Raw genomic sequence first — 26,003 nt, 5'->3', positions numbered from 1 at the left:
CCGGTCCCCCGTCCCCCTTCAGCTCTGGCTTGGGGAGAAAGGCTGGATTTGAGACTTCCTTTTTTGGCCGCCCAAGAATCGGGGAGTGGAGTTTTCACTTCTCCCAAGGGGGCAGAGTTTTGGTGCTTTGCAGGGGAAGGCGCCTCTCGGCTGTGGGGCAGGTGCCACGAGGCGTTTCGCACGTGGAGGTGGAAAAATTGAAAGGGGGCGGGGTGGGCACGTGTGGGATGGGAGAGGTGGGAGTGGTGATTGGGAAGCCGCCGCCTATTTAAAAGGGTTCTAAGTCGGTGGGCTTTTACGACCGTTGCGTTCTCTTTTGTGAAATAAGAATCCTAACATTTCAGAGTCGGAAGAGACATTAGAGGTCACCCAAAGCAGCCGTCCCCTGTGCAGCCTCTCTGACAAGTGGTAGGTAGCCTGGCCTCTGCCTAAACCCCTGCAAACACTGAGCGCTCGCTGCTGCCATGGAAAGCCCTTGCCGTTCAGTTCTGATTGTTGTTTGCCTACCCTTATTAGACTCTTTAGACTCATTCATGTCCTTATTAAGTGGATTCCCTTTTTACTTCTCAAATTTTCTCTCACATTCTCCTCACCCACTGCTCATTGGCCTATATTTTGTGTGCCAGGAAAGAACAGCAGGGAAGTGGGAGAAGGAGGGCTTGAGAGATAGTGAGGGCCGTCTGAAAACTTTGTTTTGTTACATTTGTCAGTTCAAATGTGCTGGCTTCTATGTCTGAGAATGGTTGATATTTTTCTACAGGAAGTTTGGGAAATAGGGTCTGGGAATTTCATGGCTGTTTTCTCTCACTAGTGCATCTTTTTAAAGTTAGAAATTTCAGCATTCTATCTCAAAGTACATTTCTCGTTGCCTAAATCACTTTCCCTAAGGGATGCCTAAATTGCCTCTTGGAGATAGTACCAAAGCTGTTAGAAGCATCTCCTGGTAGAGGGATGATCAGAAGAACTGCACTCCCCACCACCACCTCCTTTTGACCTGTGTTTTCCTTTCAAGCTGGGCTTCCTGCTTGGGGCCCCTCCTTCACAATACATTCTCTTTTTCGTTTCCAATTTTTAATGAGATATGAAATTTTTGCAACACTTTAATATTTGCCTAGAGTTTGCAATATTTTTCATGCTTCTTGTATTAGTATACATCAGTAGTTACCACTCGGTGGTTTAGATAGTTCAGTTCTACTATTGTCACTTAGCATTTTTCTAATACTCTCCTTCATTTGGTGAGCTATGCTGCTTCCAAGAGAAGTTTTATTGGCATAGGAATCTTGGGGGCACATGTTTTCCTCTTCCTAGTATGGTGAAGTGGGAGTCAAGACGTAACAGATAAAATGTAGAGGTAATGAATCTAGTATAAAAGCCAGAGAATAAATTTTACTTTAAACTCCCAGTCCCCCGGTTAAAATGTTAGAGCACAGAAATTGTTTTCTCTCCCCCTTTTATGACTTGGAGACTGTTGCTCTGCTCTAATGTGCTTACACTGTATTTTTTTTTCATTTGTTTACCTCTACACCGATGAGTGTTTAGAAAGAAAATAGCTGTCTTTTTTTGCACCACCTCCTTCCCTGAATAACAAGTAGCTTCTACTTATGTAGAACCCCATACTCCACGCTTCTGGGTGTCTTGCAAATTATGGCAAAAACTGTCTGAATAAGTATCTGTTCATAAGTATCTTATGTTGAACCATGTTTTTTTAACTGTCCAGTTTTTAATTTTGTACACACTTTGACATGTGATATTTTCTCTAAATCTAGTCACTAAAAGTTAACATGGGAATGAATACTAGATACTGATAAAAGTTAATGGAGCTGCATAATACTGTCTTGAAAGTTTTCATTAACGTGAAATTCCCAAGTTCCTGTTCACTTTAAACATGAACTGTCATGACTTAAGCTGACTGACTTTGGAGACATTTACATTCTAAACATACTAGACAGGAATGACTGGTTTTATTTTTAAAGAAGACACTACTGTATATTTTTATGGCTGGTTATATGTTGATTTAATTAGTGTCTAAACCTTTTCTTAGATGTTCAGAGGCTTCAAACCCTCAATTTCATCAGAAATTAAAACTATTTAAATTGTTTTAAATGTAACATAGTTGTCAAAGGAAGGTTAAACTATAGCTTAGAAGTGAAAACAACCTATTAATGTTATAAATACAAAACCACTAGATTACTGAAAGCCATGAGTTCTCAGTGATTTGAGTGAGCACATCCTAAAATTAGACAAGTCACTATTCTTTTGGTTGCTCTTTGTTTCTCAATTGTTCATCTTTAAAATGTTTGCTAAGTAAGATTTAACTTTTTCATATTTATAATGTTAAGGTAAGCCAATTACCATTAGTTTCAGAGTTTCAGATCCAAAAGAAAGATAAAAACATCAGGATGGTAAAAGAGGAAGGAGTTAATAGTTAAACTAAGATATGCCTCCTAACACTAGGGTATTCTTAACTGTCCAAGGCTACTTTTAATTTTATACAAAAATTGCAGATTGTTTGATTTTAGTCATGAATTTTAAATAAGCCTTTGTTTTTTTAGGATTTTTTTTCCCACAAATTTAAAATTTCTTACTGCAACCCACAAGGAAGGGTGGAAAGAAAACAATTCCCATTCGAATAAACCCTAAATTTGTGGGGATGAAGTGATGCAGTATAAGGGACACTGGCAGATTAGGTTAGCATTTCAATTCTGCCACTAAATAACTTCATATGCCTTGTTGGACAAGATTCTGTGCCTCAGTTTTCTCATCCTTAGAGTGGAAAGGTTGGTCTAGAATTAACATTATCCAATAGAACTTTCTGCAGTGATGGAACTGTCCTATATCTGTGCCATCTGTATGGTGGCCACTAGCCACATGTGGCTGTTGAGCACTTAAAGAGTAACTAGTGTGGCTGAGGAGCCCTATTTTCAATCTCATTTAATCAGGTGTAAATTTAAATAGCCACATGTCTGCCACACTGGACAGGTAATAGAACAGTGTTTTCCAAGCTTAGCTCATCACCACAATCACCTCTTGGGGATCTTATAAAAATGCAAAACCTCCCTCTTGTGGGTGATCAATCAGTAGGTCTGCGGTGGAGCCTTCTTCAGAAAGGTTTATCAGATTGGTTAGAGCAATACTGCATGAGAAGATTTCTGAGCTCGCTTCTAGTTCTCACTTTAGTATTGATAACTTAAAATGTAATGTAGTAGAAATGAGCTACAGACAAAGTTGGCAAACTGGCCAGGCTCTGCCTCTGCCACCTCCTGACCTGTGATCTTAACGCAGGTTGCCTAATCTCTTCAGGCTTCATTTTCCTCATCTAAAATAAGGGCCAGCCAGGGATCAGCTGTGCCTTCCTCCCAAGGTTTCCGTAAACCTCCAGTCAGATGTGATGACCACTGTATAAGAAAATGGGAGCTGCTATAAATGATAAAATGTTAAGATATCTATCCAGAATCCCTTTTTCTTATTTCCCTTTTCACTGTTATTATCTAATTCCTACTTATATTGTAGAACTAGTTGTATACAATACGCATTAATTAATTTAGTAATTTCTTGTTGTCTCAACTATTTGGCCGTAGTTTATAGTCTAGTTTTAGGATGTGCATATTAAGTTTAACACTTTTTTGTACTTCTGGTGCTTAGCATAATGATTTGTATATATTGCTCAGTAAATGTTGGATAATACCATCTATTACTTTACTATTAGACTTCAAAATTTTAATTAGCTAGTTTCAGATTATTTTATACACCAGAGAAATAACCCCCTTGTGTGCACATGTGTGTTTAACTCTATTTCAATTGTTCCATTATTAATACCCTATAGTGTTTATTGTTAGTGATTGTGTATCTTTTGAGCAACCAGCTCCAAATATATTTTTAAAAGATAAACACCAAGAGAATGTCATCATTTTGCATCAGTATTTTTAGGTATATCAAATCAAGATGATGCTGAATAACCTATTTAACTTATTTTTGCTACATTAACGTTATAAATGCTCTTGTTTGATTACTTAAATTACATTTACACTTCAGCCCAGCCTTAATATGAATTCAGTTATTTGGAGTAGAATTGATAGCTGATAATGAATGATCTCAAAGACCCTCTCGGTTACTGTATTTCAGACTTAATTTTGACGAGGTCATCTTATTTTTAATTAGCTTTTCAGGTTCATACTTAAGGATTCATAACTTTCTTCTGAAGAACTGAAAGCGCATTCATGTGAATTATTTTATTTTTCAAACATCCTTCCTGTGTGGTAAGTGGTGTTTTCCTTATTTAGAAGAAAGGGAAACTGAGACCCAAATAATTGTTACATCCAAAGTCCTGAGTAATAGAACCAGGACTTGAACCCAAAGAGATAGAAATTTGTATTTTTTATATATCAAAGGTAGCTTCCCTTTGCTCACTGTTGCTTTAAATCTTAGAGTATTGTTATGTAGAACATTGTCCTCTCCTGTCCTTCTCTGGGTACTTTTCACTTTCTCTAGGTGGGATATTCAGGATATTATTGCTTTCAGTTTCGATGACTGTATTATTGACATGGACTTACTCTTTCACATTGAACTTGTGGGAAACAAAAACCCAACAATCCCAAATCCTTACCATTTATTTTTCTCCTAATAGTAAGCTTAGAAAGCCAGAAGGCCCTTCTGTTTAGCCCAGTGAATTGTATCTTGATAGTGGTATGAAGAAGAAACCAGCAAGAGCTAAGTAGCTCTTACTGAGTCCAGTCATCATAGAGTATCTGTTAATTCTTATTTTGAACTTTGTCTGTTCACACATACAACTTTCAGACTTAAGGTTCTAGAAAACTTATATTCCATGACTAAATATAAAACTTTGATAACTATATGGGTCACTGTACCCTGTTAGTGTGGATAATGGAGAATTGGTTAACTTTTGATTAGTTTATTCATGTTGAAATTATGCTATTAGGACTTGGTTGCATATTTATATGTGCTTGCATTTAGAATCTCAAATATTTTCTGTAAAATTTCTCCTGGAGAGGTTTACACTTTTATTGCAACCTGTGGGGTGATTATACAAATAAGTTAATGGTTATACTTTTTAATTCCTTTGTAGATTTTATAAGGAGGAAGGTTCATCAGGGTTACAGTCACGGTAGGAAAATGAAATTCTACTGCAATTTATGACTTCCTACATTTTGTCACTCTAAAAACCTCTTTTTTGTTTTATTTTTCATTATAGAAGTGTTACATATTTACTGTTTTAAAAAAAAGAAAATGAAAAATATGGAAAAGTTAAAATTATCCTCCCATCCCATTCTCACACTGTTAACAGTTTAGCTATTCCTTCAGGATCTTTCTAAATGCATACATAAACAAACACAGATATATCAATCTGTGCATATACCAGCATATATTGTTTCTTTTAATAAAAAATGAGTCATATTATTCGTATTTGGCAATTTACTTTTTTTCAGTATTTCAAATACTTTTTACTCAGTATTTTACCTGTAGTAAATCACCCCCCTACTGATGGTTAGATTGCCTTCAGTTTTTCACTATTACATTGTTGCTGCAAGAAATATCCTTCCACATGGATTCTTGTATCCTATGAGTATTTCTGAAGGACAGATTCCTGAAAGTGGAATTCCCTGGTCAAAGGCATGCTCATTTTTTTTAAGTTTTCATAAGTAATGCAAATTGCCTTCCAAAAAGATGGCATATGTTTGCCTTCCTACCAAGTGTATATGAGTGCTTTTTCTCCCATACATAAATTTGCCAATGCCAGATATCATCAGTCTCTCAATTTTTTACCAATTATTGAATTCTTTACAGGTAGTTTATAGTTTATAAAAATTAACTTTTATTTTTATAAAACAAATGCATGCACTTGATAGTACCATGTAAACAATAATAGAAGTGTACCCCCAAAAAGGATCCCTTGCAGCAATCTTTTTTTCTCTTCCCAGTTCAGCTTTCATGAGACAAGTACTTTTTTTTTTTTTTGGCCGTGCCTCATGGCATGTGGGATCTTAGTTTCCTGACCAGGGATCAAATCCATGCCCCCTGCAGTGGAAGCACGGAGTCTTAACCACTGGACTGCTAGGGAAGTCCTGAGACAACTACTTTTAATTCTTTTATCTTTTTGATCTAATATCCATCTCCATAATTCTAAATATTAGACTTCCATTACCTGATGTATGAATTTTAGGTATTATATTTTGACTTCCTCTGTGCTAGTTGAGGAGTTACCATATATGCCCTAATATTAGGCAAGGTCTCACCACCTGCAGTCATCCCATCACCTTATATTCAAAGCCTTGAGTAGTCACCTAACATGGTTTTTCAGTTTTATTTTGAAGAGCAGTGTGTTCAGAATGGCACATTACCTGAAACAGTTTTATTTGATATTTGTTTTCTGTGCTTACAGAAGTTAGCTGATAGAACCATAATTAAGAAAGAAAGAGAAAGGAGGTTAAAATTGAACATAGATTTAAGATTATTCCCTTGATTCATATTGCTAGTGTTCATTTTAGCTCTATGACCTTGGGCAAATTACTTAATCCATTTGAACCTCTGCTTCCTCATTTGTAAAAAGGGAGTAATAATATTTGTAAGGATTAAATGCATTGCTACATATTAAGTGCTTAGAATGTCCCTAGCACATATTAAGCATCCTTTAAGTTGTATGACTTATATTAGTTGTATTACTAATCTTAACAGATTTTTTACAAATAAGGAGCAAAAGTATTTCATAAGGTTACTGCGGAATTTACAAATAAACTCCTGTAGAGAAAATGTGTTTCTAAACCAAATTAGATGAAAATGAACAAGACTTACTCTGGAAAACTGTCGAGTGATACAAAAAGTGAATCTAATGTGTGACAGGGGAAGTGTTTCAGAAAATGGCAAAAGCAATATTTCTAAGATAATATATTCTAATATACTACTTAAACATGTATGTATAGACTTCTAAGTCTGGAGAACAGTGGCAGAAGCCTGATGCAATTTTCCCACCCACCTACCTATAAACCAATAAAAAAGCATGTATAAATCACACACCACCCCTGCCTTCAGCATTAAGAAACAGATTACCACAACCTTCAAATTACCTATAAGCAGAGAAATCAGATTCCAAGAGCTCCTCCTGCCCATATGAAGAGTGGGAAAGGGAAGTCTTAACAGGTTTGTTGAAAGAGTTTAGGGACATGGAAGGCTTAGATGAAGCACAAAAGTACCACTTCCAAAAGAGAGAAATTCATCACTTAAGTTCCAAAATACTGAACACAGGTTTGAAATCTGATAGTTCACAGTTCCAGCCACAGAGAAGAGCTTGAATGCAAGCAATACCAGAATTGGTAAGCTGAAATTACCAGTGCTTCATAGGGAAGGAGTGAAGACATGGAGACTTGGAGTCATGGATAAAGAGAAAGAAGGAAGAGGAAAAAATTAATAGTCTTTCAGAAAAAGGAAGAGGATGTTCTTTAACTAGGAACTCTGACCATGAAATGAATAGAAATAGAAAAGAATGGATCACATCCATACAGAACTTCTCTGAGAAGAAACAGTGTGAGTCAAAGCATATCAGCTGATGAATATCTCTCCTCCCCCAAAAAAGAAAAACGTGAGGCAGAAGAAAATTGACACAATAATACTCAAAATGAAATAAAACATCTTCAGACCATATTTGGAGATAAGGGTAAAAAAATACCTTCACTCAGAAATATAACACAACAGAAAGGGACAAAAAACAGGATGAAATAAGGTCAGATTAGATTAAACTGAGAAAGTAGAAGGAAAAAAATCATATCAGAAATGAAGACTAAGTTACAAGTTTCCCAACAAACAATAGAGTCAAATGCAAATGTGATAAAAGACATAGAAGAAAAACAAAACTAAGAGAATGAAAATGACAGTTTTAGTGAAAGGTGGGTACAAAAAGTCTCACATGTAATTGGTGTCTCTCAAGAAGGCAGAGGAGTAAAAGCATAACATTTAAACGCATAATCAAGAAAACTTTCTGGAAATAAAAGATCTGAATCTTGAATTTTGAATATATGAAAAGTTCATACCAGAATATAAACTCCAAGATAATATTCTAGTAAAGCTATACAACTTTAAAGATTCATAAAAATTCTCAGGGCCTCCAGGGTAATAAGATGAAGTGACTTACAAGGGCCAGAGAATTAGACTGGTATTGGGTTTCTCAAAAGCAACATACACAGCAAGAAATAGTGGCGCATCGCCAATTAAAAATATTTTCAAATTGGCTTAGAAAAGCAAAACCCACTTTATAATGTACAATAGGCCCTTAAAACAGTAGAAGTAAAAGAATGAACAAAGATATACCTGGCAAACAAATAATAAGAAAACAGGATTGGCAATGCTGATAAAGTAGAAGTCAAACCAAAAAGCATTGAACAAGACAAAAGAGGACAGTTTATAATGCTACAACCACAATTCACAACAAAGGTACAATAGTTGTATATATGAACCAAATAACAGCAACAATCTGTGTAAATCAGAAGCTATAAAAAATGCAAGTAGTGAAAAGCACTAAAAATTGGAGACTTTAATACTCTTAGCACAAGATAGGTGTTGTAGACAAAAAATAAGGTTATAAAAGATCTAAACCACATAATAAGGCAGATCATCAGGTATATCCATTGCTACATCCTAGTAGACACTATATTTCAAACACAGAGTATTCATAAAAATTGTTGCTAAATTAGGAAAACATCAGTAGGTTCCATTCAAGAAAGCAAAAGCAAGACCAAAAAGCAAAAGGGCACTTCCATCTTGAAATTTAGAAACCCTCTATTATATGTTAGAAAGCCTTGTGCAAAAAAGTTCATAGCAGTTTTATTCATAGTATTCAAGTCTGGGTGGAGAATGGATAGACTAATACATTGATAAAGTTCAGTTTCACTCAGCAGTAAGAAGCGTTGAACCATTATACATGCAATAACATGGATAAATCTCAAAATGTCCATATAGTTTTATTCCATTTATGTAAAATCTTAAATATATGCAAAATTAAGCAATTGTGCTAAAACTGGGAGGAGGAGAAAACTGAGTGTGAAAGGACATGAGGGAGCTTTCTAGAGTGATAGAAAATTTCAGCATCTTGATTGAACTTGAAAAGTTCAGCATCTTTGATATGCATTCAAAATTATGCCTCAATCTAAAAAAATCAACTTTTGGATAAACAGGGAATGCAAACAAATTACAGGGTTTCTAAAAAGTAATAATAATGGGGCTTCCCTGGTGGCACAGTGGTTAAGAATCCACCTGTCAATGCAGGGGACATGGGTTCGAGCCCTGGTCCAGGAAGATCCCACATGCCGCAGGGCAACTAAGCCCGTGTGCCACAACTACTGAGCCTATGCTCTAGAGCCCATGAGCCACAACTGCTGAGCCCATGTGCCAAAACTACTGAAGCCCACGTGCCTAGAGCCCATGCTCCACAACAAGAGAAGCCACTGCAATGAAAAGCCCACGCATTGCAACGAAGAGTAGCCCCTGCTCGCCACAACTAGAGAAAGCTGCACACGGCAACAAAGAACCGAAGCAGCCAAAAGTAAATAAGTAAATAAATTTATAAATAATAATAATGAAAATGCTACATACATACCAGAATCTGTGGAATACGTTTAAAGCAGTGAGCAGAGGAAAATTCGTACTCCTAAATTATCAGCTGTTAAAGGAAAATTCAAAAGTAAATTCTAAAGATTTTATTGGCTTTGTCAGCAGTTGATACATTGGGCAACATCCAGTCTAGCAGGTAGAAAGGAGCTCTGAAGAGCTGCAGAAGGCCAAGAGATTTTGATAGACCAAAGTGAGCAGGAGGAACAAGGAAGTTATACTGGGCATTTGCTGATTGGTTAAAATGGGGTTGCTGGCCTTAATGGAGCAAAAGGAAGTCTTGGAGCTGGGTCAAGTAACTTGTGCTGATAGGTTGACTTAGGCTTATCTTTTTCTGGAAGAGCTGAGTGTAGAAAACTAACCACTAAATTTTGGCTTTCTGACTTGGGACTTAGCATGAGCAACTCCACCTTGGGCCTAATCCGGTTACTTTAGCACAGTAAATATAGAAGATTGAAAATAAATAATTCCCAATTCAGAAACAAAAAGAGCAAAGCAAAACACACAAAAAAAGGGAATAATAGATAAAAGTAGAAGTTAATGAATTAAAGGACAGAAAAACTATACATAAAATTGATGAGTCAATCCTGGACCTTTGTGGGAAAATTCACAAAGTGTGTAAACCACTAGCTAGTTTAATCAAGAGGGAAAGGAGAATGCACAAACATACAAAATAAGAAATAAGAAGGAAATAACTTGATACAGAAGAAATTGAGAAAATCTTACACAACTATTTTGCACACACTGTGCAAATAAATTTGAAAACCTAGATGAAATGGATTATTAGGAAAATACAGTTTGAGAAAATTGACCTCACTAGAGAGTTTCTTAAAAACTTAGGTAAATTTCTCTATTTCTTTTATGGAAATTATCAAGGAGCTATCCCACAAAACACCAGGCCTGAGTGATTTCACAAGGGAATCTGCAAAACCTTTAGATAGCATGTAGTCCCAATGCTACACAAATCATTTCAGACCATAGAAAATGAAGGAAAACTTTCTAATTATTTTTATGAAGCAAGACTAATACTGATTTCTGAACCTGATAAAGATGGTGCAAAAAAATGAAAATTAGACATTTATGAATATCAGTGCAAAATCCTAAATATTGTGCAATCTCTTAACACAATATTCAAATACATTATGACGAAGTGAGCTTGATAGTAGCAGTACAAGAATGATTCAGTATTTGGAAGTTTGTTGATATAATTTACCATATTAATAGCTCTAAGGAGAACAGTCATATTCTCTTTTTAGATGTTGGGAAAGTCTGTGACAAATTCAACACCTATTCCTAATAAAAATTAAGAAAACAGGAATGGATAGATCCTTCCTTAACATGATTTTCATAAATGCACATGCACACTCACATACATACATACATCAAAATATCTTAATCCTGGGGCTTCCCTGGTGGCGCAGTGGTTAAGAATCCGCCTGCCAGTGCAGGGGACACGGGTTTGAGCCCTGGTCTGGGAAGATCCCACATGCTGCGGAGCAACTAAGCCCGCGCACCACAACCACTGAGCCTGCGCTCTAGAGCCCGTACTCTGCAACAAGAGAAGCCACCTCAGTGAGAAGCCCGCGCACAGCAACGAAGAGTTCTTCCCACTCGCCGCAACTAGAGAAAGCCCGTGCAGCAACGAAGACCAACGCAGCCAAAAATAAATAAATAAAGCAAATGCAAAAAATACAGTTAGGAAAAAGAAAATTATAAGCTTAGTGGAAAAGAGAAAAGTTTCTTTGCAAGTGACATTATAGTGTATCTGGAAAGCCCTAGAAAATCAATGATAAAACTTTCCAAATAATTTAGCAAGATTGCAGGATATAAAATAATCTAAGTGTACTCAGTCAATTCAACAATATAACAAAAGGGTAAATTGCATTTACATTAGCCACGAAAAATAAAATACTTAAATTCATAAGGATTTCCTTTTAACAAGAATTGTTCAAAAGCCTATATGATGCAAACTATACAACGTTTCTTGTTCTCAGTTAAGACATTTCAACATTATGAAGATTCCGAAGTTAGTAAATCTAATGAGGCCCTAATAAAAATACCCAACAATTTTTTGGTATAGAACTAAGCTAGTTAATACTGAAGTTCATTTGGAAAAATAAAACATGCAAGAATATCAAAGCATTAAAGGAAAAATATTGGGGGAGGGTGTCTAGGCCTACCAGATTTCAGACTATACTAGGAAGGCTCTCTAATTTAAAAAGGAAGCTATTGGCACATGAATAGACAGACCAATAAGATAGTATAACGTTTAGATATGGACACAACTACATATGGAAATCTAAAACATAAAGTGGTATTTCAAAGCACTGTGACAAAAGGGACATTTTAGTAAAAAGCGATGGTACAACTAGATAGTTGGGAAAAGATAATATTAGGGCCACTGTTTATACCATACATAAGAATAAACTCTAGGGGCTTCCCTGGTGGCGCAGTGGTTGAGAGTCCGCCTGCCGATGCAGGGGACACGGGTTGGTGCCCGGGTCCGGGAGGATCCCACATGCCGCAGAGCGGCTGGGCCCGTGAGCCATGGCCGCTGAGCCTGCGCATCCGGAGCCTGTGCTCTGCAATGGGAGAGGCCACAACAGTGAGAGGCCCGCGTACCGCAAAAAAAAAAAAGAATAAACTCTAAATGGATCAGAGATGTAAATAACAAAATATGGGTGAATTTTTCTATACCATGGTATAAGGGAAATTTTTCTGTGACTCAAGGTACAATGAAAGAAAATACTGATAAGTTTTACTACATTAAAAAAATTTTATTTAATTGTATGGCAAAAAATTCCATAAAATCAAAATTTGCCATATATAACAGAGGTAAATTTAGGGTAAATTCCTAAATACAAAGAGTTTTGAAAAAAACATTTAAAAGATTAAAAACACTTAAAGGGCAAGAGATAAGAACAGACAAGTCCACACACATACAGAAAGGTACAAAAATGGCTTAGTGTAGAACTATACTGGTTTTTAATACCAATCCCCACTAAAAAGGATGAGATCTCCTTGGAGAAGAGGTTGATTTAGGAGCTGGAGCAGTGTAGGGTTTAAAATGATCCTAGAATATCTTGATATTCCAGAAAGTAAGGTACTGCTCAAAAATTGATGTGGGCATGTCAAAATGACACGGGAGTCAGTTCAAGGGGATCCTAGTAGCCAAATCTGGGATAATTTGAACCCCCAAATAATTAAAGACAGAAATGAATTATGAACTAGGGGGGTGGGGCGGGGAAATAGGAGTTAGTGAACTTATACTGATAATGAATAGGTAGATAGATATATAAAGGAGATGATGAGAGTTTCCTGCTGACTGGTAAGAGAGTACTAGCACTAGAAAATCATTTTGCAGACATCATAATGTTTGGTTCTGCAGGAGTTATTGGATGCCTAATTTAGGGATGAGGGGGGTAGAATTTCAGTGAGCAACTGTATTAGTTTGTTTTAAATGTGTCCCCAAGATTGCTTATTAGTTGCAAGGAGAAATATGGTAAGTATACTGGAAAAACTGGACAACACCTTGGCAGGGTGATGAAAATGAACATCACCACTGAGGGGCAGATATGTATCTTGTGCCTCTGGATGTAATACTCTTGAGAAGGATATATCACTTACGTAGTATTATGGGGATATATAACCTGAAAATGGGGAAACTTCAGATGAACCCCAAATGAAAAGCATCCCATTAAAAAGAGGAGAGGTCTTCCCAGCATTGCTTGGGTCTGGATGTAGGTGTTTCCCCAATTGGTGCTGTATGCACTTTTATTTCTATCTATATATATATTGCTTGTTCTCCCAAATTGGTGATGTATGTACATTTATCTCTGTCTCTGTCTCTGTCTCTGTCTCTCTCCCTCTCTCTCTCCCTCTCTCTCTCCCTCTCTCTCTCTCTCTATATATATATATATAGCTTGTCCTTATATTGTAACTTAATACTAATATAATAAATTTCCTTGTTTCTTGCTTATTAAAAAAAAAAGAGGAGAGGAGGCCTACATTCTCCAAAAACAATCTTCTAGATTAAAGGAAACAAATACAGCATGTGATGCTGGACTAGAGGGAAGAAATTCTATAAAGGACATTGGGTCAATTGAAATATGGATGGTAAATTAGGGCAAAGTATTAACATTAAATTCCCTGAAACTAATAACTGTGCTATAGTGATGAGAGAATGTTTATATTCTCAGGAAATGCACACTGAAGTAGTTTGGAATAAAAAGACGTGTATGGGACTTCCCTGGTGGTCCAGTAGTTAAGACTCCACACTTCCACTGCAGGGGGCATGGGTTTGATCCCTGGTCAGGGAACTAGGATCCTGCATGCTGCTGCCAAAAAAAAAAAAAAAAAAAATTGTATGCAACTCACTCTCAAATGGTTCAGAAAAACATCTATATATTTCGAGAGAAGAATAAAACAAATGGAGCAATTTTTTAGTAATTGGTGAATCTGAGTAGAATACACAGGATTTCTTTGTACTATATTTCCAGCTTTTCTGTAAATTTGGAGTTATTTCCAAGTAAAAAGTTTTTTTTAAAAAAACGGGAAAAAAGACTACTGACATACCATTTTCATTCAGCATATTATATGGCAAAAAAAAAAAAACTCCCAGTATTGCTGGAGCAAATACAAAATGGTAAAGTTTCCATGGAGGGGAATTTGGCAATATCTAACAAAACAGTCACCATTCTACCCAGCAGTCACACTTCTGAGAATATACCCTGAAGTTATACCTCAAACAATTTATATACATATATGTGTATATGTATATATACATGTATATATGTTCATTGCAGCAATATTTGTTATTGCCAAAACATTGAAAACTATTGTGTCCAAATGAAATTGATTGAATAAACATGCGCACAGTGGAGAACTGCGCAGCTTAAAAAGGAATGAGGAAGATGTCTGTGCCCTGAAATGAAGTGGTTTCCAGGATGTATTTCTAAATTAAAGGACAGAGGAATTTAGTATGTGGCCTTTTGTGTATATAAGGAAGCATAAATATACCTGTTTACCTTTTTAAAACATACACACATAAGAAAGATGAACCAGAAAGCAATAAAGTTGGTTACCCACCTACAGGAGACAGTGGCGAGATAAGGGAAGGAAATATTTCTCCAAGTTATACCTTTTTGTATAGCTGTTTATATTTGAAAGCAGGGTGATTTTTTTGATAGTCCCAGTAAATGAAATTAACTCAATAAGGATGTCAAGGGAGACTAAAACCAAAAGCAAACCAAAACCAACTTATTTCAAACTGACAATTGAAGGAGGGAGAAATAGCTAATCCAAGTAACTCTAAAACTCAGTATTCTGTTCCTCAGTTTGAGGAGAAGGGACTACAAAGAAATTCTGAACTCAAAAGTTCATTTTTGTAACAGTATGGATGTTATGCTCTGAAACTATTTAAATATATAAAAGGATGGAGCAAATGAATAAATGTTAATTTTGTTGGAAGCCAGGGTTTTCAATAGAAGAAGAGAGAGACAAATACGGATGTGAGAAGGTAAGGAAAAGCCCTGTGGGGATGGATTCTAATTGGAGGTGTAAGTGTAAACTTATGATTTTGAAAATACATTGTATATACATAAGTCATATGTCACATACATGTGTGCATATATATTCTAACTCACATGCACTGAAAGGCTCCAGAAGCAAAGAGATACCCCAGTAGCAATGAACACATGGACCACCTAGATCTTTATTTCTAACATTCCTAGTAAAAGAAACCAAGGCTCTTTGGAGAAATGGTTGATTCCAGAGCTGAGACAGGAAAGTGAGATAAGCCTAGAATGTCTTGTTATGCCAGAAAGCAAAAAATTGTTCAAAAATGATAGGGGCATGTCAGAATGACACAGGAGTCAGCTTGAATGGGTTCCCACTGGCTGAATCTGTCATGATTTGAGCCCCCAAATAACAAAGGACAATAAAGAATTACAAACCATTGAAAAGTTGGAATCCAGGAGTTAATACCCATAAGAGAAAAAAGAAGGATCTTCCTGACAGAAGAATGCCAACTGATGAATATGGAAGGAATTCTGGGATTGGAAAATCATAGTAAAAGATTGGGCAAGAATCATTGGATGCTAAATCTGGAGTGAAATTTTGATGAGCAGCATATTTGCATGGTCTTGAAGTGTCTTCCATAGGTTGCTTATTAAAAGAGGGAAAACAGTAAAACACCAGTGGAGAACCAGATCCCACAGCTAGACCAAGTCTTATCGTCACCAATAAGGGGCAGATGAACATCATATAATCTGGGTTTACTACCCTGAGTAGCATGAGTTATGTAGTATTTCAACTGGGAATATACAGTCTGAATCTAATGATGAGAAAACTGCAAACCCAAAAAGGGGAAGTTTTTAAAGGAGAGGAAATCTATGTGAAAGAATTCCAAATAATTTGTGTAGATAGTCCATGCTCAAAGAGGGGGTGCTTGATGGCCTCTTGCTGATGTGCCTTCACCTATGCTGTTCTCTGCCTAAAAAGATCCTCCTCTTGCCCATCAGAAATCTTCTTTCTCAGCCTTTAAACAAGTATCATTTGTGTGTGTGTGTCTGTGTGTGATACTGAGTTGACCTGACCCCCTATTTTTCTCTCTTGGAAATTTTCATTCCATTCATCCACATAATTGTCTTTGGAGCTGCTCTGTTCTTTTATGCCCCTGACCCTCTGGTTGAATACCCCTAGGCATGCCCTTAACCCAGGTGAAGACAACATACCCATTATTTGGGATTTTTTAAACTTAGGAACTCTGCTCTTAGAACTGTAAGATGGCAAATTTAAGAAATGAATGATAAAGAGATCATAATACCAGGGGAAGAAGCTAAAGGCTTTGACTAAGATTTTGTCTGAGGAATAAAGAGGGATCCTCAAATATTCAGGGACAATAATGAGAGAATAAAATTGGTTTCTGCTTAGCCCCTACCAAATTCAGTTTGTTCATCAAATTAGGAACCACAGTTTAATTAGGTTTCTGTCACTTATAACCAAAAACATAAAGCCTCAGTTTAAATCAGGGTTTCTCACCAGTGGCACTAAACAGCGTTTTGGACTCTCCTGTCATGTTAATGCAAAGGAATGTGACTCTTTTCCTCCAGTCCTCTTAAGGGATATTGCCAAATATCTACCAGGGGGCTAATATCCACTGCCCCCAGTTGAGAGACAACAAATATTTGAGTCCTGCAATGCTGATCTCTGAGAATATTGTGAACAAGACAGAAATACAGTTCAGGGAAGATGGGCAAAAAATTAAGTGCACACAAAAATCTTAAAATCAAATTCATAATAAATTCTCTGAAAGAAACAAACAGGATACTGAAATGAGAAATAATGGGGTGAAGAGTGCTGCTTCATTTAATTAATTTGTTTAAGAGTGCTACTTTATTTTTTTTAATAATTTTTTTTAAAAAGAGGGGTGCTTAATTCCCCACTCCTTGAGCATGGGCTTCCAATAGTTACTTCCTTCCAAAGAGTACAGTATGGAGAGAGGTGAAGAGTAATTTTATAGTAGAAAAAACTGCCAAATAATTCTTCAGGCAAGTGGGACTTCCCTCATGGTGCAGTGGTTAAGAATCTGTCTGCCGATGCAGGGGGCGCAGGTTCAATCCCTTGTCCGGGAAGATCCAACATGCCGCGGAGCAACTAAGCCCATGAGCCACAACTACTGAGCCCGAGTGCTGCAACTACTAAAGCCCGCGCACCTAGAGCCCATGCTCCACAACAAGAGAAGCCACTGCAATGAGAAGCCCGCGCACTGCAACAGAGAGTAGACCCCACTCGCCGCAACTAGAGAAGGCCCACATGCAGCGATGAAGATCCAACACAGCCATAAATAAATAAATAAATTTATTTATTTTAAAAGAATAATTCTGGCAAGTAATCAAGGTCAACATCAACAGGGATAAGTTATGTTGACAGGATATATCCCCAGTCTAATCATGAGGATATGAGACAAATTCAGTAGAAGCGACGTTCAACAAAATACCTGACCAGTACTCCTCAATTGTCAAGGTCACCAGAAACCAGGAAAATCTGAGAAATTTTCACAGCCCAGAGGAGCTTAAGTAAATCTAACAGCTAAATATAGTGTGGGATCTTGGAACAGAAGAAGAACATAGGGTAAAAATGAAGGAAATTTGCATAAAGTATATATAGACTTAGTTGACGTATCAATTTTAGTTCATTAATTAACAAATGTACAATACTAACATATTAATAGGGAAACAGGTATAATATGGGAAATCTGCGCTGTATTTTCAACTTTTCTGTAAATCTATTGGAACTATATACATTGTAAATCATTTGTAAGTAAGGATGAAATATTTTGCAAAAATAGCCGTCTATTGTTACCATTCTTAAGGGGGGACATAATCTTATAATAAAGAGTAGTCATTTAGTCATTTAAGTTTAATAAGTTAAGCTTTATGGAAAAAATTTATAACCAGGCAATAAATATAAGTTGACATTCGCCCTTTTTATCTCCATCCTCCAAACTTTTTATTCAAGTTGATCAAAAAACTCACTTCTTGTTATTTTTAATCTCATGGGGAAATGAGGAATCACTATATCTTTATACCTATCCACTTCATAAGTTAAATCATTAGTGTTTATATGATAATGTTTACGGCTGCACAGCCCGGTCACTGGATTGAACCCGGACTACGGCAGTGAAAGCCCAGAATCCTAACCACTAGGCCACCAGGGAACTTCCTTTGTTCCTTTTTGTTTGTTTGTTTGTTTGTTTGTTTTGCGGTACGCGGGCCTCTCACTGTTGTGGCCTCTTCCGTTGTGGTGCACGGGCTCTGGACGCACAGGCTCAGCGGCCATGGCTCACGGGCCCAGCCGCTCTGCGGCATGTGGGATCTTCCCAGACCGGGGCACGAACCCGTGTCCCCTGCATCGGCAGGCGGACTCTCAACCACTGCGCCACCAGGGAAGCCTTCCCTTTGTTCCTTTTTGATATAACTTCTTTTCCTGGAGTTAACAACTGTCTCATATTTTTTAGTTTAATCATTTAACACTATTAAAAGTGTCTATTGCCTTTTTCCTAAATCCTCCAACAAACTCTGTCAAACACAAAGTTTTATTTTTATCCTGGAGCTGCCATCGTCCATCCTCCTCCAGTAGAGTCTGGTTGCTTTGTAGGCCTCCTGTACAGCTGTCATCCGAGGACGTCCCTTTTATCATTGTCTTGGGAATTCCCTGTCCTCTGTTGGATCTTTCTCTTTCTTCGTTACTTTGGTGTTATAATGAAGCACATCTCCTGAGTAAAAGTGAACATGGGATCTAAGTTTTTTGAGACTTGGCATATCTGAAAATATCTTTATCCAACCATTATACGTGGCTGATAGATTGACAGGATATAGATTTTTTTAACAACTTTCTTGAAGTAAAATTGACAGGAGATTTAAAACTTTAAAGTGTACAATTTAATAAGTTTTGACAAATGTAACACTCGTGAAACCATCACCACAGTCAAGATACAGAAGCTGTCCATAATCCCCAAAAGTTTCTTCATGATCCTTTATAACCTCTTTCCCACCCCTGGCCCATCCCTTCCCCAGGTAACTTACTGATCTGTTTTCTGTCACTATACATTAGTTTGCATTTTCTAAAGTTTTATAAAAATGAAATCATGCAGCTTGTGTTCTTTTTTTTTTTTTGGTATGGTTTTCGCTCAGCATAATTATTGTGAGATTATCACTGTTGTGTGTGTCAAAAATTAATTCCTTTTTATTGCCAAGTAGCAAAATGGAATCATTGTATGGATGTACCACAATTTGTTTATTCATTTACTTTTTGATGGACATTTGGGTATTTCCAGTTTTGAGCTATTATGATCATTCATATATATGTCTTTGTATGGACTTAAGCTTTCATTTTTCTTAGATAAATACCCAGGAGTGGAATGGATCGTAGGCGGTGTATATTTAGCACGTCTTATTTAACACTGTATTTAAAACTGCGTGTTCTCCAAAGTGCTTGTACCATTTTACATTCCCATCTTCAGTATATGAGAGTTCCATTTGCTGCACAGACCATAGAGGGCTGTGGGTTTGTTTGGCCATTCTAATAGATGCATAAGAACATCTTGTGATTTTAATTTGTAATTTCCTAATGACCAATGTTGTTGAACATGTATTCATGTCCTTATTTGCCGTCCATGTAGCTTCTTTGTGAATTCTCTTTAGATCTTTGCCTGTTTTTTTTTTAATTATGTTGTTTAAGTTACTGAGTTTTGATGGTTCTTTATATGTCCTGGATACAAATCCTTTATCAGGTATATGATTTGCAAATATTGTTTTCCAGTCTGTGGCTTGTTTTATTCTCCTAATAGTGTCTTTCAAAGACCAGAAGTTTTAAATTTTGATTAAGTTTAGTGATCAATTTTTCCTTTAATGGGTCATACTTTTGATGTCATATCCAAAAACTTTTTAATACCTAACCTAACATCGTGAATGTTTTTTTCCAGTTTTCTTTCTGGAAGTTTTTAGTTTTAGGTCTTACTTTTAGGTCTGTGATTCGTTTTGTTTTTGGCCATGCCGTGTGGCTTGTGGGATCTTAGTTCCCCAACCAGGGATTGAACCCAGGCCACAGCAGTGAAATTGCCAAGTCCTAACCACTGGACCACCAGGGAATTCCCTGTGATCCATTTTGAGTTACGTTTTGTTTATGATATAACGTATAGATCCCAGTCTCTTTTTTTTTTTTTTTGCATATGGTTATCTGCTTGTTCCAGCACCTTTTGTTGAGAAGACTATATTTTCTCCACTGAATTGCCTTTTCACACTTGTGAAAAAAAATCAATTGACCATATATGTATGGGTCTATTTCTTTTGATCTATTTGTCGGTCTTTATGTCAAAATTCCACTGCCTTGATTAGAGTAGCTTCAGCATACATCTTGGAGTCAGGAAGCTTAAGTCTTTCAACTTTGTTCTTCTCAAATTTGTTTTGGCTATTCTAGGCCCTTGCAGTTCCATATGAATTTTAGATTCAGCTTGTCAATTTCTACCCCAAAATCTTCTGTGTTTTGATTACGTTGTGTTTTTCGGGGTTGGTTTGTTTGGCCACTCCATGTAACATGTAGAATCTTAGTTCCCCAGCAGGGATTGAACCCCTGCCCCCTGAAGTGGAAGCACAGATTCTTAACCACTGGACCACCAGGGAAGTCCCTTGATTACAACTGTGTTGGATCTATAAATCAACTTGGGAAGAATTGGCATTTTAACAATATTTATTCTTCTAATCTGTGAACACAGTAAATCTTTCCATTTATTTAGATCTTTCTTTAACCCTTTCAGGAACATTTAGTAGTTTTCATGGTATTGGTCTTGCATATCTTTTGCCAGATTTATCCCCAATTATTTCATACTTTTTGATGCTATTGTAAGTGGTATTTTTTTATTTCCAGAAATTGAACTCCAGAAATTTCAATTTCTGGAGTTTTGTTGCTAGTATATAGAAATGCAGCTGATTTTCCTGTACTGATATTTTGTCCTGCATCCTTGCTAAACACTTATAAGCCCAACACTTACTGTATATTCCATCAGATTTTCTACAATCATGATGTCTGGGAATAAAGATTTAGTTAAATTTACTTCTTTACAATCTGGATTCTTTTATTTCTTTATTTCTGTACTTTTTTTTTCTTATTGCGCTGGCTAGAATTTCTAGTACAATATTGAATTAAAATGGCAAAAGCAAATATATAAACTCCCAGTCTTAATGGGAAAACATCCAGATTTTCATAATTAAATTTCTTCTTTTTGGCTGGGCCACACAGCATACAGGATCCTAGTTCCCCTACCAGGGATCAAACCCGTGCCCCCTGCAGTAGAAGCATGGAGTGTTAACCACTGGACCGCCAGGGAAGTCCCCATTAAATTTCATGCTAAGTTTAGGATTTTCCTGAATGTTCTTTATCGGGTGAGGAAGTTCTCTTCTATTTCTAGTTTGCTGAGGGTTTTTTTTTTTTAATCAGGAATAGGTCTCGGAGTCTGTAAAATGCTTTTTCTGTATCTCTTGAGATAATCATATGACTTCTGTTTTTTAGTCTATTAATATGATGAATTTATTGATTTTCAAATGTTGAATTAGCTTTGCCTTCCTGGGATAAACCCACTTGGCCATCCTATACTATTCTTTTTATGTAGTGTTTGATTCAGTCTGCTAAAATTTAGTTTAAAATGTTTGCATCCTATATTCATGAGTAATATCGCTCTGTAGTTTTCTTACAATAGCTTTTCTGGTTTTGGGATCAGAGTAATGCTGGCCTAATAGAATGAGTTGGAAACTATTTCATCCTCTTCAGTTTCCTGGAAGAGTTGTTGTAGAATCAGTAGTATTTCTTAAGTAGAATTCTCCAGTGAAGCCATTTGGGCTGGAGTTTTCTTTGTGAGAAGGTTTGTAACTACACATTTAATTTCTTTACCTATTCAGGTTATTATAGTTATTTACCTATTCAGGTAATATGTTTATATGTGAGATTTGGTTTTATGTCTTTCAAAGAATTTGTCCATTTCCTCTAAGTTGTCAAATTTATTAGCGTAAAGTTGTTGGTAATATTCTTACTCTCCTCTTAATATCTCCAGAATCTATAGTGATGCTGCCTCTCACCCATGATACTGGAAATTTTGTCTTTTCTCTTTTTTGCTTATCTCTAATCAGTCTTATTGATCTTCTCAAAGAACTGGCTATTGCTTTCATTTTTTTTTTTTTTTTTTGGTTTGTTTGTTTTTCAGTTAGTTGATTTTCACTTGGAGCTTCGAGTATAGCTTTTCTGATAAGAATTTTTTTCCTTTAGAAGTTTGAGGGCATTACTTTTGTTAATCTTGTCATTGAGAAACCCACTGATATCCTAATTCCCTTCTCTTTTTGTGTGATATAGTGTTTTTCTTGAAGCTTTTAGTATGGCAAAGTTCTGTAATTTTTATAAGGATGTACCTTGGTATAGTTTGGTTTTTTTCTAAGTCATTAAGCTGGGCTTGCGTGGTCCCTTCAGTATAGGAACTCTGTCTTTTGATCCTGGAATTCTTGTTGTTGTTATATTTTTTTCTTTGTTCCTATCTGTTTTCTTTCTTCAGTATCTCTATTCTTTGGATTTTGTATCTTCTGTATTTAACTTTTATCTTTTCTCTTTTATTATCTACCTATTTGTCTCATGTATACACATACACACATGCTTTTTGAAAGATTTCCTTGATTTTACTATCCATGTATTAATTTATTATTTTGCCTCTTCTGGTTTTTAAATTCCAAGATTTGTCTTGTTCATTTATAGCATCCTATTATTATATTTCTCTGAAGAATTTTTTTTTTGAAGTTTTCTTTTGCTCCCTGTATTACTTCTATTTCCTGTAGATTCTTTTTTCTGAAGATTTGTTTTGGTCTTTCACATTTTTTTAATTAATTTTTTTAATTTTAAAATTAATTAATTAATTTGGCTGTACTGGGTCTTCATTGCGGCACATGGGCTCTTCATTGAGGTGCGCAGGCTCAATAGTTGCAGCGCAAGTGCTTAGTTGCAGTATGTGGGATCTTAGTTCCCCGACCAGGGATCGACCAGGGCTCGAACCCAGGCACCCTGCCTTGGGAGCGAGGAGTCTTAACCACTGGACCACCAGGGAAGTTCCTGGTCTTCCACATTTTTAAGAGGCCTTTCACAAATGACTGGTAATCCTTGCCTGTTTATTCATATTTAATGGTTAGTTACTAAGCAGCTGATGGGACTAAATGTGCCTAAATTGGACTTGTTGACTAGTGAGATTCACTGTTGTGATTGGTTACTTTTAAAATCTCTCTGGTCTCCTGCACTTTTACTGTGATCTGTTTAGATGTGGATATCTTTTTGTTGTGCTTAACATATATTGTAGTGCTTAACATATATTGTAGTTCTATCTGTGAATTCATGTTTTTGTTATTTCTTCAAAATTTTCAGCCAGTATCTCATTCAGCTTTACCTTTTTCCATTCTCCATAGTCTCTCCTTTGAGAATTTTTTTAATATATATAAATTTATTTATTTATTATTTATTTTTGGCTGTGTTGGGGCTTCGTTGCTGCATGCGGGCTTTCTCCAGTTGCAGCAAGCAAGGGCTACTCTTCGTTACCATGTGCGAGCTTCTCGTTGCAGTGGCTTCTCTTGTTGTGGAGCACAGGCTCTAGGCATGAGGGCTTCAGTAGTTGTGGCACTCGGGCTCAGTAGTTGTGGTTCGCGGGCTCTAGAGCACAGGCTCAGTAGTTGTGGCACACAGGCTTAGTTGCTCCGCAGCATGTGGGATCTTCCCAGATCAGGGCTCGAACCCATGTCCCCTGCATTGGCAGGTGGATTCTTAACCACTGCGCCACCAGGGAAGTCCATCTCCTTTGAGAACTCTTATTGACATTTATTATTAGATCTTTACATTCAGTGCTCTTTTAACCTCTTGGTTTCTATGTTTCTGTTCTTCTTTGCTGTTTTGGGTTCTTTCTTAATGTTTATCTTCCATTTCCCCAATTATTTTTTAGGCATGTCTAATCCATTTAGGGTTTTTTTGTGTTTTTTTTAAAATTACAACAATTGTATTTTTCATTTACAGAAATAACATTTGGTTCTTTCTGATTGTATTCTCTGTTCATTTTTCAATAACATTTTTTATTTCTTCTTAGTTCTTGTATGGTTATTTTATATTCTGTCTCTGGCAATTCCAGTGCCTAACTATTTGGGATATCTAATCTATTTCTGCTGACGCTTGCGGTGGACCGCTTATTGTGTGTTTGATATTCGATTGTGTACTAATATTTGATAAAAATCTGTGGAAATGCTGAAAGGCCGGAATTGTAGGTGATTATTTCTGAAATGATTTAGGATTGCTTTTTCTGGGTGTCAAGGGGCACTGGTATCCTAGAACCACTTTAATTTCTTGACATGGGAATTTTCTGACCATCTAGGGTAGGATAAGTTATAACCTCAGGTCTTTGGTTGCAAAATCCCAGAGAAGCCTCTCCACCCAGAGCATGGACAAAAAGGCTCCTTTGTAGGTCCCCGAGCTGTGCAGCTTGTGGGATCTCAATTGCCTGACCAGGAATTGAACCCGGGCCACCGCAGGGAAAGCCTGGAATCCTAACACTTAGGCCACCAGGGAACTCCCTACATGTAGTCAGTTTTTTTCCCACCCATTTTACAACTTACATTGAAGTTGCAGCCCCCTCAGGGGCTTTGGTCTGATATAGAGAACATTTCTCTAGAACATTAGTCCTTAAAGATGCTTTGGGGGCTTCCCTGGTGGCGCAGTGGCTGAGAGTCCACCTGCCAATGCAGGGGACATGGGTTCGTGCCCCAGTCTGGGAAGATCCCACATGCCGCGGAGCGGCTGGGCCCATGAGCCATGGCCGCTGAGCCTGCGCGTCCGGAGCCTGTGCTCCACACGGGAGAGGCCACAACAGTGAAAGGCCCGCGTACCAAAAAAAAAAAAAAAAAAAAAAAAAGATGCTTTGGAAAACACTGCATACTATATATACCTCTTAAATTATTGTAATGTTCACAAGCATCTTAAGGGTTCGAAGAGGGCTTTGAAGTAAGGAAAATTTCCCAAATGTATTTGACCATAATACGTTTTTTTAAATGTTAACAGCCTATACTTATTGAAACCAAAATGTTTGTAATCATTGGGTCCCTGAAATTTAAAGTTTATATTCTCTAACAAGTTGAGTCAGAATGAGATATTCTGTGTTGACATTTCAGGATCAGTAAATAGCTGCTAACCAAGCTGACTATAAAGTGGACGACAAACTTATATGAAAACTCTGGATGTAAAAGATCTCTGTATGGAGTTAGGGTGTATGAATTTATTAGGATTTAGAATTCTAGCCAGTGTTTACTAAATGTATATTCCAGGCATTGTGATAAATATTTCATAGTGTCTTTATGTTGCCCTCAGGAAGAAAATATATCAAACTTTAACCTAGCCTTCAAGGGCCCTGGTGATCTGGCCACTGCATCCTCCTCCAACCTCATCTCCCACACCTCTCACACTGGACACCAGCCACATTGGCCTTTCAATGCACCAAGTATGTTCCAGCCCAAAAGCCTTTGTCTTGCCCTTTCCTTCCAGCACCAGATATTCAAGTGGCTGCCTTTTTTGTCCTCAGAGTCTTTCCTCACCACCGAATCTCAGTTGACTACACTTGCCTTATTACTCTATTATCACATGGTCTTGCTTGGATTTCTCCCACCAGTAGACTATAACCTTATGAGAACCATTGATCTCTTTTAACCTCTCTTACTGTGAGACACACAGATGCTTGATAAATAGTTGTTGAATGTTGAATGAATAAGAGAAAGAAAGTCATCACTTGCCCAAGTTCACAGCTAATAAATGACAAAGCTAAGTCTCAA

The 26,003-nt window shown here is 36.9% G+C and overlaps 1 protein-coding gene across 12 annotated transcripts in view; it reads left to right on the top strand.

Annotated features, from left to right (window-relative positions):
• The window catches only part of MBTD1 (mbt domain containing 1), a 69,986-nt gene that overhangs the window by 960 nt on the left and 43,023 nt on the right, over positions 1 to 26,003 (top strand). For 2 of the 12 annotated variants that reach the window (XM_033410942.2, XM_033410941.2), the window contains exon 2: positions 345 to 408. The exons of 8 other annotated variants lie outside the window; for them this stretch is intronic. Coding sequence is in view for 1 of the 4 variants with exons in the window: in XM_033410939.2 (XP_033266830.1) it covers positions 25,667 to 25,675 (9 nt within the window). In the remaining 3 variants the exon portion in view is untranslated. Of the gene's footprint in view, positions 1 to 344; positions 409 to 4,158; positions 4,257 to 25,545; positions 25,676 to 26,003 lie in introns of those variants that run through there. 2 more of the 12 variants (XM_033410943.2, XM_033410939.2) reach the window with 2 other exon arrangements.

Source organism: Orcinus orca, chromosome 19, assembly GCF_937001465.1.
Source record: "Orcinus orca chromosome 19, mOrcOrc1.1, whole genome shotgun sequence".
Lineage (NCBI taxonomy): Eukaryota > Metazoa > Chordata > Mammalia > Artiodactyla > Delphinidae > Orcinus > Orcinus orca.
The sequence above is the reverse complement of the archived record's forward strand: the minus strand, read 5'-3'. Positions and strand labels throughout refer to the sequence as shown.